Here is a 15,738-nt window from a genome sequence, read left to right as displayed (position 1 = left end):
AAAAAAAAGAATTATATGTATCAACACTTATATTTGAAATTTAGGCAAAGATGCACTCAAAGGTAAATTCATAATTATTTTCAGTGTTAAATATGGAAAGATTGTAAAGAAATTAACCAAGATACAAATGGCAAATGAGCTTCAACCAATGTAGTGGTTTCAGCTGATTACAGCAGAGTGTCAGGTTAAAAAGAATTATGAGGACTTCTGTGAGCTCAGCAAGACAGAGTGCTGTGATAGATTAGTAATGTCTGTTGTTGAGCGTAGTGAATATGCACGCCACATATTTGTCATACCTGAACTAAGCTTCCATCTCTAGAAGTTAGAAAAGGGTCAATAAAACAAAGCTAAGAAAAACAGATCAAAGAAAATCAAGAAGAAAGCAATATAAGCTGAAAAGCAAGCAGCAAAATTAGTTAAATCCAAAACCTTGTTTAGTTCGGGGTAGGGGGACAGGGAAGGAGAAAATAAACAGTTCTGCCAGAAAAATAAGAGAATTAAAATTAGAAGTTTTAAAAAGTAGATATAGGGGAGATTGAAAAATTATGAGGACACTGCACACAATCATATGCTACTAAATTTTTTAAACTGGATGAAAGATAATATTTTGAAAAATATGAACTATCAAAATTGGTTCTTGAATAAAAAGAAAACCCAAGTAGAACAAGGTAGAAGTTTTTGAACTATCCAAATGGGTTCTTAAAGAAATAGGGTACACACATAGGCCTAGGAAGCAATTTTAAAGTATTGTCTCTAAAGTAGTTCTTTGAACCTTTTTCCTGAAATCTTTGGAGGCTTCCAGTTGCCTGCAAGGTAAAGTTGAGAGTCCTTACTCTGGACATTGAAGCCCTCTGCAGTATGTCCTCCATCCTGTCTCCAGTCTGCTTCACACACGGCTCCGTTCATTGTTCCTACCTGCTCATGTCATGCCCCCTGCACAGAATGCCCTTAACTATCTTGAATCTAAGTCCTGCCTTTTATTCAAGATCAGGTTCTAATTTATCACCTTGACGCAGCTTGACCAGATGCCCATTCTCAACTCCTCAGCTGACTCTTCCATCTGCCTCCTTGTCTTATTTTTCCTTTTCATATGTGTTCTGCTTTTCGTTAAGTCTATTAGGGACAGATATCTTGTCTTCATCCTTTTATCATATATATATTGAATGTGCACTGCTGTGCATTGCTCTAAATATTGGTGATAACACCAGTGGACGAGACAGACATGAGCCCTCTTTTCATGAGGGTTGTTTTCGAGAGACGAGAGAAGTTCAGCCCCTGATATAGCTTATATTCATGATAAGTTCTCAGGAAATGGTAGTGGAGGAGGTGGTGGTGAAGATAGAGATGGTGGCTACATAGTATTTTGCATCAAGGTGAATGCATCAAGGGTCACTAAGTAACAATTATCTCTTCGTTAGTTATTTAGACCATGTAGAGTAGTGTATGGGAGGCAGTAGAGTACAACTGCTAATATCCCAAGATTTCAAATTAGACTTGAATCCTGCCTCTTTTACTTAATTGACTGTTATTTAGGGATACCTCTAAGCTTCTGTTTTGTTATCTGCAAAATATTACTACGTCGTGGAGCTGTTCTTAGGATTAAAGGAGATCATGTGTTTCCCTGACATATATTAAGTGTCCATTGCATGCTGGTTGATGTAGTTTGTAATTCCTGCTGCTGTTATTGTTCCCTGTTAAAAGAAATCTCACTTTTGTTGTTAGTAAACTGATATTCGTAAGTGTGATTTGGCTCTAGCTAGCAAGGCTATGGAAATTCACACACATTCTGATTTCCTGAACACTAATAACTCTAATGACTACTGAAGGCAAAGGCTTAGTTTCAAACAAAACAAAAGATTAGATTTGGACTTACTGACTTGCAGTCAAGTTGGCTCTGTAAGTTCTCACTTAGTATTCCGCCTCTGCTTCAAATAGCAGTGATAGATAAAAAGCTTAAAGAAGAAAAAAAGAAACAAGGGAAGCATCTCCTTGGCCCCAAAGTGTACAGAAATGAATGGCAATCAGTGAATGAGGCTGAAGCAACAAGTTTTCTGAGCCCTGCTGTGGAAGCAGGCAGTGGCAGCCTGGAGCTCAGCTCTTGTGGCATGTTGGGGCCTGAGAGCACCCTACCCAAGAGGAGAGACTCATTAGTAGAAAATAAAACAGTGATTTTTTTCAACTGGAGATGATGTTGCCCCCCAGAGGACATTTGACAATGTCTGGAGTCATTGGTTGTCATAATTGAGCAGGGGGGAGGGGTGTTGCTTCTGGCATCTAATGAGTAGAGTCTAGGGATGCTACTAAACATCCTGCAAAGCACAGGACAGTTACCCACAGTGAAGAATTATCCAGTCCAAAATGTCAGTAGTACCAAGGTTGAAAACTCCTGAGCTAAAGAATGCACTGGGCTCTTCTACAGGGAGACTGACAAAGCTGACATGGACCCACTGGCTGAGGCTCCATCTTTATATAAGGCTATGGGCCTACAGAGTTAGAAAGATAATGAAATACCCTTGCAACTGTTCATGTCTCAGAACTCACCTGGATTTCTATTTATCTCTGAGGCAGGGGCACCAGAATACCACTGTCAAGTCTGGTTCTGGACTGGGGTCAGGGGGACTGGGTAGAGGCAACTGTAAAATCTTCAGACAGGGAGGGGTGAGTAAGTAGGGAGACAAAGGGGGGAAATGATTTCTATTCAAAATGAGCCTGCAAACCAAAATTCTAAAACACATGAATAAATCTAATATTAAGAAGGATTGCCAGCAGAATCAGCAACTGGACCATGAATTCCTTGCAGATGAAATGAATATTTTTGAATGGTCAGACATATTAGATATTAGATCGTGTATCTAACAGTATCTTGTGGAGCATGACATGTGACTCTGATAGGAATATCAGAAGAGAGAGCTGAAAGATAGATGAACAAGCAATACTTTAAAAAATAATAACTGAGGGGCTTCCCTGGTGGCGCAGTGATTGAGAATCCGCCTGCCAATGCAGGGGACACGGGTTCGAGCCCTGGTCTGGGAAGATCCCACATGCCGCGGAGCAACTGGGCCCGTGAGCCACAACTACTGAGCCTGCGCGTCTGGAGCCTGTGCTCCGCAACAAGAGAGGCCGCGATAGTGAGAGGCCCGTGCACCGCGATGAAGAGTGGCCCCCGCTTGCCGCAACTAGAGAAACCCCTCGCACAGAAACGAAGACCCAACACAGCCAAAAATAAATAAAATAATAATAATAATAACTGAGAATTTTCTGGAACTGGAGAAAGATATGAGTCCTCAGCTAAAAAAAAAAAAATCATTTCTTGTACCAAAATAAATGCACCTCTAGACACATCATAGTGACAGTGCAGACCATCAAGCATACATGGGGAGTCTCACGTATCATCTGAAAGAAAATTCACTTTAACTACAAAGGAAAACAGAATACCAGCATTCTTCTCTTCAGAAGTAATAAGTGGCAGAAGACAAGAGCTAATAGCTTTACAGTGTTGAGGTAAAGTAACTTTCAGTCTAGAATTTTATATATAGCTAAATTGTCATTCAAGAAAGAAGGCAAAAAAATAATAATTTGAGATATTCAAAGTCTAAAGAGTATACCACCTATGGCCTTCACTGAAAGAACTAACAAAGATAAGTGTGAACACAGAATAACATGAAACAGTGAAGTGCAAAAATTTTATAAAATGTCTATAAATGTTAGTGACTATAAAAATAATTGTTGGTCTTCTTTAAAAAGATAAAACACGTTTAAGACAACGACAGGATTCAGGGACAAGAGTAGTCAGTGGATAGTAAATGTATAACAGATCTGTGTCAAGTTTAAGGACAGGACAGAATACTGAATGGCTTTATACTTTCTTAGAAAATAATAGCTAAATAATTAATATACAGTCTATTGCTTTCAAACCAACAGAGGGGGAGAGAAGGGAATGTAGAAACTATGAATCCAGTGGGAGGCAGGAAATGAAGGAAAGAAAAAAAGCAAAGGAAAAAGATGGGAAATGGAAAATTTAAACTAAGATAAAGTAAAACACATGTGTAATCACAATAAATGTTAACAGATTATACTCTTCTATTAAAAGATAGATTATCAAATTCCATTTTTTAAAATGTTCAGTTATAGGCTGCTTAAAAGAGACATGCCTAAAGTAAAATCTTGCAGAAAGGTCAAAGATTGGAAAAAGGTAAACCATGCAATACTAATTAGAAGGAAAACTAGTATAGCCATAGATAAAATGAAATTAAGCAAAAATCATTGATAGGGATAAAGAAAAGCACTTGTATGCACTTAACATAACTTCAAGATATATAAATCAAAAGCTAACAAAATTATTTAAGAGAAATTCACAAGTTATCATGGTGAGTGATTTATTTAAATATACTTCTATCGGTAACTGACAGGTAACTCAAACAAAAATTTCTGAAGATTTTGAATATTTGAAGTGGAGAATTAACAGTTTGCTTTAATAAGTGGCTTTTAATCTTTTTTGACCACCACTCATAATTTAAAGATACATTTTATATGCAACCCAGTAAAAATATCTCTATGTATGTATATGAAATAAAAGTTTCATGAAATACTACTTCCTATCCTTTTTAAAATGCTGATTGTGTCCCCTAAATTGATTTTACAACCCCCTTATGAGTCACAACTCACAGGAAAACATTAATAGCCATGCACAGACTCCTGGGCCCAAAAGGGATAACATACATTCTTTTAAAGTATACGTGGAATATTTATAAAAATTCAGCACATACTGTGTCACAAATGAAGGCTCCACCCATTTCAAAACATCAATATCACACTCTATAACTATAATAATTATACTTAATTTAGAAATAATAAGAGTTTTTTTTAAGGCCTATGTGTTTGAAATTTTTTTAAATAGAGTATATAATAGTTGTTAAAGAGGTAGTCATAATGAAAATCATAAAACATTTAGAACTGAATGTCTATGAAAGTACGACATATCAAATTTGTGGGATAGCCAAAACTGTACTCAAAAGTAAACTTGTAATCTTAGATACATTTATTACAAAGACAGGAAGGATTGAAAATCAGTGAGTTAATCATTTAACTTGAAACGCTATAAAAGAAACAACAGGGTAAATTAATAAAAATAAAATAATAAAAATATAGAAATCACTTAGAACAGCCTGGCACATGGGAGAACATGAGAGAACAGTGCCTCAATCAGTGTCTGGCACATGTTAGGTGTGCATTAAACACTTGGTGAAGGAATGAATGAAATTGACAGCAAACAATAGCGAGGCTTACCTCTGCAATGACTAATAAATAAGAAAAAGAGAAAGTCCCACATAAATAATATTAGGGATGAAAAGGAATGGAACAAGAAATATGATGGATTAGATACTGTGTAGTATGCTTATAAAATGAGTCCTGTGCACCACTACTGCACACAAGTTGACTTCACTAAGTGTTTCTTGAATTGGTTTTGGAACCAGATCCACATTAACAATGTTCTAATTGTTATTTGCTAAGGAGTAGCATGTTAGCTTCTGTTTGTGAAATGCATATGTAATCCCTGGACAGGATTACACAAACACTTGTGTGCGCGTAGGTATGTTGTAAGGAAAATTATAAGGTATTTAATCTGTGAGTAAATGTTCGCTAAGAAAAGTCAAAGTCTTTTTTTTGGAATTCAGTTCTTTAACCTAACTTGCATCTTAGGATTTCCTCTGTCCTTTGAGAATTGAAAAGTGGTTGATTGTCACCGGTATTTTATAAAAATGATCAAGTTTGAGGGTTTTTCTTTTCAGGACCTTCACAGATGCCACTGTGGCCATTTGCCACACCCTGACAAGATCAGCATTTCTCGCTCTACTCTTTCTGTAGAATCTTGAGCATTTTCCTTTTGTGGGTCCTTCCTTCTACAGAAGGGTCATCCCTGATGTGGTGACATGAATCCAAGACAGACTTTCACTAAACCAGTGAAATAGAAAACTAGTACCTCTGTGTTAGAGATGTGGAAAGCCTTGAAACATAGCACCAAACCACAGTCAACCTTGTGAAGTAATGAACAAAACAGATCTTAAAGAAAGAATATCACTTTCAGGAAAGCTTCCACTGATTAAAATAATGGCCGGGGGTGGGTGGGGTGGGGTGTGGAGAGGAAACCACAAATAAAGGAAATACAGACCCATGAAAAGACACATCACCGCTACCAGCAAAATGGATGATGGGAGTTTTACTCATTATAACCCTCCTTGGTGATGGCATGTTATATAGGCCTGCTGTATGGTGTGGTCTTGATGCCAGTGGAACTGCTAGCCAGCCATTTGATCAGCTTGTACTCCCTAAGTAGAGACTTGCACTACAAGAAGTCTTTCAAAATAATAAATGCAATATTTATTAAAGGCAGTATTTCCACTTATAGAGATATGATTTGTTTGTAACGTATTATTGAACAACTTCTTTGAAAGGCCCAGAAGATCTGTTTCCCCTCAATGCCCATATCAGGATCTTTCTTGGGCTGCAGGAAAATGGAAGAGGCAAGAGGAGTAGAGAGAAATGGAGCAAGTGAATTGAATTCTGGGTTAGGAAATATATATTTAATATTTAAGGAAACTCTTTAGGTACTAGCTATGAACATGTCCCAGGGAAAGTTCCTGCCTTCGTGGAGATGTCACTGTTAATGGATTCTTCTAATTCTTCATTGCCACTATATATGGCCACATATCTTATTTCCGTGTTTTTTTTTTAATTAATTAATTTATTTATTTATTTATTTTTGGCTGTGTTGGGTCTTCGTTTCTGTGCGAGGGCTTCCTCTAGTTGCGACGAGCGGGGGCCACTCTTCATCGCGGTGCGCGGGCCTCTCACTGTCGCGGCCTCTCTTGTTGCGGAGCACAGGCTCCAGACGCGCAGGCTCAGTAGTTGTGGCTCACGGGCCTAGTTGCTCCGCGGCATGTGGGATCCTCCCAGACCAGGGCTCGAACCCGCGTCCCCTGCACTAGCAGGCAGACTCCCAACCACTGCGCCACCAGGGAAGCCCCCCTTATTTCCGTTTTTAAGTGTCGCTGTCAATCAGGAATCCTGCCCTTCAGCAGCTTTTGATAATTAGAGACAGTTCACCTGCAGAGAAGGGTCTGAACTAAGCCCATTACCACAGCTGAGATTGTAGTAAGCCTCTAACACTCAACCTTTGACTACATCTCTTTTCCGTCTCCTAGAACTTGCACCATTTCCGAGAATAACAATTAAGGAAAACTACAGGATCAGATAGTCATACCTAGCACTCTTCTTGGTTTGAACTCTAACTTTTGTGTGATATAAAGTTAATGGCACCTTTCTCGTCCCATCTTTTCAGTATTTCTCACCGCAAAACTCTTGAACTTTTTTTTTTTTTTTTAATTTATTTTGGCTGCTCCAGGTCCTAGTTGTGGCTTGCAGGCTCTTAGTTGTGGCATGTGGACTCTTAGTTGCAGCATGCATGTGGGATCTAGTTCCCTGACCAGGGATCGAACCCAGGCCCCCTGCATTGGGAGTGGGGAGTCTTACCCACTGGACCACCAGGGAAGTCCCTGCATACTTTTTTTTTTTTTTTCCAAATATACACCAGTTGTCTCATTTTTTTTTTTTTAAAGATTTATTGATTGATTGATTGACTGATTGCTATGTTGGGTCTTCGTTTCTGTGCCAGGGCTTTCTCTAGTTGCGGCGAGCGGGGGCCACTCTTCATCGCGGTGCGCGGGCCTCTCACTATCGTGGCCTCTCTTGTTGCAGAGCACAGGCTCAGTAATTGTGGCTTACGGGCCCAGTTGCTCCGCGGCATGTGGGATCTTCCCAGACCAGGGCTCGAACCCGTGTCCCCTGCATTAGCAGGCAGATTCTCAACCACTGCGCCACCAGGGAAGCCCCTGCATACTTTTATAACTCATTTTTCTGAACTCATCTTTAGCCACCTCTCTGTATTCCATTTGTACTGTGATCAGAACACCACAGGTAATGTAGCTGCATCCAACACACATTTAACTTTGCACATTCAGCTATTCAGAGAGAAAGAGAAAGTACAATTTCGATAGTGGCTGATTCTACTTGATATTCCCCTCAGGACAAGATGCGAGATGCATGCTTCTCTTATAGGAAGAGCATCCCACTGTACTATGTGTAATTCTCATGCTTAAAGATGCATATTCTATATGACAAGCCAGCTACTTCATTTGGTGCACAGTTGAAGAAACAGTGATTAATTCTGATGCTGGCAGGAAAAAAAGATGTGTATTAGCTTTATTAAGAGACAGCTTGCCAATCTCAAATGAGACCTCTCTTCCAAAGGGAGTTTAAGAGTAATTTTGACTGATTTTGATTTCTGACTGGTAGCTTGCCAATAATTACCTTTTGACTCTAATAGCAAATCGCTGTTAAGTTGCAAGTTCTGAATATCTATGGTCATTCTTCTACAGTTTAGCACCAATAATCCATACTGAATTAGAATCAGTGAGTCATCCAACTTAATATTTTTATGTAGATAGGCTTATAGTGAATGCAAAGATTGTCAATATTCCTAAGTAAAAATAACAATACTAGTAATAGTTAATGTTTATTTAGCCCTTAATGTAATACCCAACACTGTACTAGGATGTGCTTTACATCCACCATCTTATTTAATCCTCAACAACCCTACAACATAGGTCCTGTTACCTTAATGTTAAAGCCCAGTAACAGACTTAGAAACAACCAAGGGGGGACTTCCCTGGTGGCACAGTGGTTAAGAATCCGCCTGCCAGTGCAGGGGACACGGGATCAATCCCTGGTCCGGGAAGATCCCACATGCAGCAGAGCAACTAAGCCCGTGCACCACAACTACTGAGCCTGCGCTCTAGAGCCCGTGAGCCACAACTACTGAGCCCGCGCATCACAACTACTGAAACCCGCATGCCTAGAGCCCGTGCTCCGCAACAAGAGAAGCCACCGCAATGAGAAGCCCACACACCACAAGGAACAGTGGCCCCTGCTCGCCACAACTAGAGAAAGCCAGTGCACAGCAACAGACCCAACACAGCCAAAAATAAATAAATAAATAAATAAATGTATTTATTTTTAAAAAAAAGGAAAAAAGAAACAACCAAGGGGACATATACATACCTTTCTATGTAAATATTTCCTAAAACACAGGTACTCTCAGGAAAGCAGCAAAGAATCATTGCAAAAGCAGATCAGCAAGTGCAAATTAACATACAGGCTCTAGACAAGTGATGTTTTAAAAGTTCTCATTTCAGAGTGGTTTGTCCAGAAGTTGGAACGTATTTTCCCAAGGAAATGATGTTATCACAGCAAAAGCATATTTACCCATGATGTGCCTAAAGTTGTAATAACATAAACCCAAACCATTTTGTATACCAGTGTCTCTATGGAAAAATTTACTCTGAGTTTCCCCTTGGATGTCTGTGGACACATTTCTCCTCCACTGGGGAGAAGGGGACCTTGTGCGAGAAACAGTAGGACCGTTCGAAATATTCAAAGTCGGAATCAGCAATGGCTCCTGAGGCCTGTGGTGGGAGTTGCTGGAGGGAGGAGGATGGAAGAGTGAGTGGAACTGGGTGCAAAGGGGACACAGGGGCAGGAGATCTTGGGTGAGGAACAGGAGGAATCCTATAAAGGTGAAGGGTGGGAGAGGAATTCCAGAGAGGAGAGGAGAAAGAAGTCACTAGCTCTAAACCCCCAGGGACTCTTCTCATGCCTCCGGAAGCTTTCTGTTCCCTGCTTGTATTTCTTCTACTGCCTCCAAAATTTCGCCTGCCTGCTTCCCTTTTTACTGCTAACACTAGGGCTTCCTCCATGACGCTGAGATCAGCCCCGTAAGTTTTCTTGACTTAGCTGCTCCTAACACAAGTGAATGGGCCTTTGGGTTTTTTAACTTTTGTAAAGGAAAGAGCCCATCCTAGGCCCTCCAGAACTTTTCCTTTTTCACTTGGACCTGGAAGCACAAATATGAGCCTACAGATGCTTTGGATGGTTTTTTGGGGTCCATAAGGGGCTTAAATAAATTGCATAAGCATTCCAGATGTAGCTCTCCGAGGCTGAGGCTTGGGAAAAGGGAAAAAGCCCTCTGCTCCTTTCTCTCCTTTTTGCCTCTGTGGTTCCCCTGTCCTCAAAGCAAAAGTGGAAAGGAGTAGGCAGTGCCCAGATCGAGGCTCGCTAGAGACGAAGGGCTGTAAGACAGTGTGATCCTTGCATCGCTGCTGGGGTGTGTTCTCATGTGGCACATCTCCATCAGGGGTGTAGGGACCACCTGGGCACCTAAGCCTCTACCAGCCTCTCCCAGCGCTTCCCATCCCACCTTCCTCTACTCACCAGTCAGTGTTTCCCTGACTTCTCTGGTGATATGAATCACCTGGGCACCTGGGGAGCTTAAAAAAAAGCCTGAGTTCTCAACGCCTGTCCCAGACCACTGAATCAGAATCTCCAAGCCAAGGGCCTGGAAAGCTGTGTGATTAACAAGCGACCCCAGGTGATTCCCGTCAAGGATGTTAGGCAAACACTGCCTGACTAACACCCGACAGGTGCACACTTTGCTGGTCTTTAAAGGTTCCTACGACATTCTAAGCCCCTTTCTGCCTCAGAATCATTATATAGACATTTCTTCTCGGTGAAAAGCTCTTTCCTGTTCCCTGCTCTTGGCTAATGCCTACTTCTCCTGACTTCATGACGTGCCTGAAGCACAATTTCCTCAGAAAGGCCATCCTTGACCACTCTCCTCACCATGTACACAACTAATGTTTTTTATTAAGTTAGTTAGTTTAAATTTCATTTATTTTAAATTTTTCATTTATTTATTTATTTATTGCTGCACGGGGGCTTTCTCTAGTTGTGGCGAGCGGGGGCTACTCTTCGTTGCGATGCATGGGCTTCTCATTGCGGTGGCTTCTCTTGTTGCGGAGCACGGGCTCTAGGCACACGGGCTTCAGTAGCTGTGGCACACGGGCTCAGAAGTTGTGGCATGGGAGCTCTAGAGTGCAAGCTCAGTAGTTGTGGTGCACAGGCTTAGTTGCTCTGCGGCATGTGGGATCTTCCTGGACCAGGGTTCGAACCCGCCCCTGCGTTGGCAGGTGGATTCTTAACCACTGCACCACCAGGGAAGCCCTATTTATTTATTTTTTGAAGAGGTTTTTTCTTTTGGCCATGCAGCGTGACTTGGGGGATCTCAGTTCCCTGACCAGATCCTGGGCCACGGTGGTAAAAGCCTGAATCCTAACCGCTAGGCCACCAGGGAACTCCCTTTCTCCTCACCATCTAAATCAGGTTCTCTGTTTCATTCTCTCATAACACCTTGTGCTTTTTCTCCGTAGCATTTATCACACAGTTTGTATCTTATGGATTTGCCAAATGCCTACCTCCTCACTAGCACCAAGCACAGGAATGCTTAATAAGTATGTTTTGCTTGAGTGAGTAAATGGAAAAATAGTGTTGGGCGAAGGTACTAAAGATTGGGTTGGATGCTGCTCAACAAATAAAGAACTGAGTATGAGAACTTGAATCTCCCAGGTAAAATTGTTACATGTCAGCTAAAGTCAAGGTAGATGGGCCCAACAAATAAGTGTATTAATGGGGCAGTGGGTGAGATTACTTCAAAAAATATTTATTAAGTACCTAGTATGTGCAAAATGCAATATTAGGAGCTATGGATACAACAGTGAATGAGACTGAAGCAGTCTCTGCCTTCATGGAGCGCACATTCTAGCAAGGATGACAGCTGTTAAGCAACCAGTTACACGGTCCTGTAATTTTGGTAAATGCAATGAAAGAATGACAAAGCTATAAGAGCCTGTAACAGGGAGACCTGGCATGGTCTGTAGGGCATCAGGCCAGTCATAGAGCTTCTAAGACAAGTGGCTGGGGAACCTGTGTCCAAAGAATCTAATATACTCTGTCCTATCTCTTGTCAAACGTGGCACGAGGGGAGGTGCCTCTGTATATGGCTTCTCAACCTCGGCACAGTTGACATCTTGGACCAGAATATTCTTTGTTTTGGGGCACTTTCTAGTGCACCGTAGGAAAGGCTTAGCACCATTCCTGGCCTCTACCCACTGGATGCCATAGGCCCCGCAGTTGTGACAACCACAGCTATCTCAACATCACCAAGTGTCCCTGGTGGGAGGGTGGGGGGAGGGAGCAAAATCTGCCCCCCTCCCCCCCCCAGTTGAGAATCACTGCTCTACATGAAACTTTTTTTTTTTAATGTCTTTACTTATGATTTATCCAAGTCAATACCAGGAATTTAATTTATTCATTCAATAAGTATTTGTTGAATGCTTAGGCACTGGGGACACAGTAGTGATCAAAGCCCGTGCTTTCTTGAAGCTGTGTTCCAGTGGGGAGAGATGGACAATAAATTTTAAAATATGTAACATTTCAGAAGTAGGGGATAGGTTGGTCGTAGAAGTTCTTTCTGATAAGACGACATTTGACTTGAAAGAAGAAAGGGGACGAGTGGCAACACCAAAAGCAAGAGGCCGAGCCATTGCAGGGCCGTAGTTGACCTCACCTTTCTGTCTGCAGGTCTAACCAAGCTGCTTGTGTTTCAGGGGCTCCTCCACTGAAGGGCAGCTGGACGGACTCCAGAGCAGCCTTAACTCTGCAGCCTTTGTGCCCGTCACCAGCTCCACAGGTCAGTTCCGGGTGGGACAGCGGGCAGGGTCTGGGCCAGCAAGTTCTCTCCTGCCTCTGAAGAGAGCTCCAGCTCAGAGAACGAAGCATGCAGGCCTCTGGAGCACTGGCAAGTGGGCATTTTGTTACTGTCTTCTTCCAAATGACAGCGACATTTTAGGATGAAATGGTTTTCCAGAACTAGTTTGGGGTAGGCGAAATTTCCCCGTCTGGTAGAATGTTATCAGATTTGCAGCATTTAGTAAAAAGCCTGTATTTGACTGGTGTTGTACTGTTTCTATGGTATTTCCACATGTAGTATCTCACACTAAATCCTCACCACAACCCTGTGAGGTATACCTTTGTCACCTCCACGTGAGGAAACAGAAGCTCAGAAAGTCAAGGGGCCTGTGGGAGACGATCCATGCATGCAGAGCTGGAGCTGTGGTCTGATCTGCGTCCTGTCGTGCTAATGTCACAGTCTGTTGCCAGGTAGTTGCTGAGGGCCTCAAGCCTCTCAACATAGAAGTCAGGCAGCATTGGTCCAGGGATAGTTTTCTGTGAGTAATAATTCATAAAAATACACTAATAGGTAATCAGAAGATTGAAAGCAAATCCACTTGGATTCAACTCAACAAGTTGAGTTGAATCTCAACTTGAAGATTTGTTGAAACTCAACAAGTTTATTTTTGAGCACCTCCTGTGGAGAAAGTAACATGCTGGGCACTGGGGTGCGTAAAGGGTGAACTAGACAGTCCCTGCTGTCAGGGAACCTAGAGGCTCGGGGAGAGGGAGGTCAGCGGGAGCCTGCTGTGTGGGTTGGGGAGGGATATCTGGCACTGGGGATGCAGAGAATAGACAGCCTTGGCTGAGTATTGCTGTGTGTCAGGCACACTTCTGAATGCTTTACATTTGTTCACAAAACATGCATATAACATAGGAGCTGTAGTCCTCGTTTTATGGCTGAAGAAATAAAGGCACAGACAGATTATGAAACGTTATCTCAAATCTCACAGCTAGTGAATGGTGAAGCAGTATTTGAACCCAAGGGCCAACCTGGCCCCGGCTCTTTAGGGATTGGGGAGGACTTCCTAGAGGAAGAAGTATCTAAGCTGGGGTTTGACTGTAGACAGGTCAGCCGGGAGAGGGGAGGTGTGGGGTGGAAGGAGTTCCAGGAAGAGGGAACAACGTGGGCAAAGGCCAGTTGAGGGAAGGGGGCGGGTGGTGAAAAGGTACTATGTTCGGGGAGCCCTCGTGCTGAGGACTGGGGCCTGAGCCGGGAGTGGCAAGAGAATAGGCTGTAGAGGTAGCAGGGCCAGCCTGTGAGCCGGGGAGGGAGCTTGTTCTTGAGAGCAGTAGGGAGCCATCGAGGAGCTTAAGGGCAGGGTGCAAGGGTGTGTGTGTGTGTGTGTGTGTGTGTGTGTGTGTGTGTGTGTGTGTGTGTGTGTGAGACGTAATACACCTTAAAATGATTACAAGATCGCTAAGGAGCCTGGTTAGTTTGACTGTATTATGGGGATAATTCCATAGACCTCATAGGCTTACTGTGAGGTTTAAAGGAAGCAGTATACAGAGAAAGGCTCTATAACTGCACCCAAGTCAGGTAATAATATGAAAAGAGTATAAAGATTTTGTTTTCCACTTAAACTCTTCGAACCTGAATTCAAGAAATATTTGATGGGTATATAAACCCCCCTTTCCCCCAAAAAAGAATTACTAGAACATGGTAGTTTTTTTTTTTTTTTTTTTTTTTTAATTTATTTATTTATTTATTTATTTATTTACTTATGGCTGTGTTGGGTCTTCATTTCTGTGCGAGGGCTTTCTCTAGTTGTGGCAAGCGGGGGCCACTCTTCATCGCGGTGCACGGGCCTCTCACTATCGCGGCCTCTCTTGTTGCGGAGCACAGGCTCCAGACGCGCAGGCTCAGTAATTGTGGCTCACGTGCCCAATTGCTCCGCGGCATGTGGGATCTTCCCAGACCAGGGCGCAAACCCGTGTCCCCTGCATTGGCAGGCAGATTCTCAACCACTGCGCCACCAGGGAAGCCCCTGGTAGTTATTTTTAAGGAAGTTAAATTTCCACCTTGGAACTCTTATGGCCTGAGAAGTGAGTGGCTAAGAGAACCATGGACTAGTTGGAAGGGTTTCCATGAGATACAGCTTTTAGAGCCTCTGTAGCTCTTCAAATTGGCTGAGGCTGGAGAGGTTTACAAAGCTCAGGAAATCCAGGAAACCTGCGTATTTCATTTGTGTGTCTAATTGATACATTAAGTATGGAATTGAACTCTTTGCATGCACTCTGGGTGAGGAAGTTGGAAATTTGAGGGACAGGTGGGTCATACTTTCAGCATGTTGATCATGAATTAGTGTTTACCGACTGTTGACAGTACTTAGAAGTTTTTGTAACAGTTGTACTGAATTTGGTATCAGTATAAAACCACAGAGCAAGGAGAAGTTGTACTTCTCCTTGGCTTCTAATATCTATCTTTTCTCCCTGCTTCTACCTTAAGATAAGTGCATTATTCTTCTCACCTTGTTGAGGTAGCCTGCTGTTTACTTCTGTTGTCTCCAAATGACTCTGGGCCTCTAAAGTCCTTTGAATTTGTTCCTCTTCTGTGACTTTCCTGGTGTTCCTGATCCTTAAAGAAATGCTGATGAACATGATGTAGCAAGGTTCAGGCATTTCCCATACTTCCCAATAAATGTTTTACCTTAGCAACATAATAATAACTAACCCTGTTAGAGTTATTTATAGAGCTAGTAAATAACTACCTGGCACTTCAGTGTTTTACCTACAAATTATCTGTTTTTCTTTATTACACATAGATTTAAAGGTGTTATTCTAGGGGTTTAGAAGCATGTCCTTTAACAGGGAGAAGGTTAGGTTGCTATTAAAAACATTTTTCTTTAAACCCAGAAGAAGGAAGAACAACCCCTATAATAAGTCAAAACGTTTACACGTCTCTCTGAGAGCTGGGAAGTTTTGCGTGTATAGGAATCACTAAACTGACTATGAAAGGTATTTAGCCCCTGTCTGGTCCAGTTAACTCAGTTATTGAGTCCGTGAATATAGCAAAAGTCTGCTTCCTGACCCCTTGACCCTTCCTCAAGTCTAGCC

General features: G+C 42.1%; 1 protein-coding gene and 1 long non-coding RNA gene across 24 annotated transcripts in view; one reads left to right on the top strand and one right to left on the bottom strand.

Moving 5' to 3' along the window:
• Positions 1–15,738, bottom strand: part of LOC309626636 — a 1,318,538-nt gene that overhangs the window by 420,359 nt on the left and 882,441 nt on the right. The window lies entirely within an intron of this gene.
• TTLL5 (tubulin tyrosine ligase like 5) overlaps positions 1–15,738 on the top strand; it is a 312,036-nt gene that overhangs the window by 240,962 nt on the left and 55,336 nt on the right. For 22 of the 23 annotated variants that reach the window (XM_082387533.1, XM_082387536.1, XM_082387511.1 and 19 more), the window contains one exon: positions 12,558–12,640. The exons of the other annotated variant lie outside the window; for it this stretch is intronic. In XM_082387533.1, coding sequence (XP_082243659.1) covers positions 12,558–12,640 — 83 coding nt within the window. The remainder of the gene's footprint in view (positions 1–12,557; positions 12,641–15,738) is intronic. 23 annotated transcript variants of the gene reach the window in all.

The sequence above is a fragment of the Balaenoptera borealis genome (assembly GCF_965194805.1).
Source record: "Balaenoptera borealis genome assembly, chromosome: 3".
Taxonomy (NCBI): Eukaryota; Metazoa; Chordata; class Mammalia; order Artiodactyla; family Balaenopteridae; genus Balaenoptera; species Balaenoptera borealis.
This window is presented reverse-complemented; position numbering and strand designations above follow the sequence as displayed.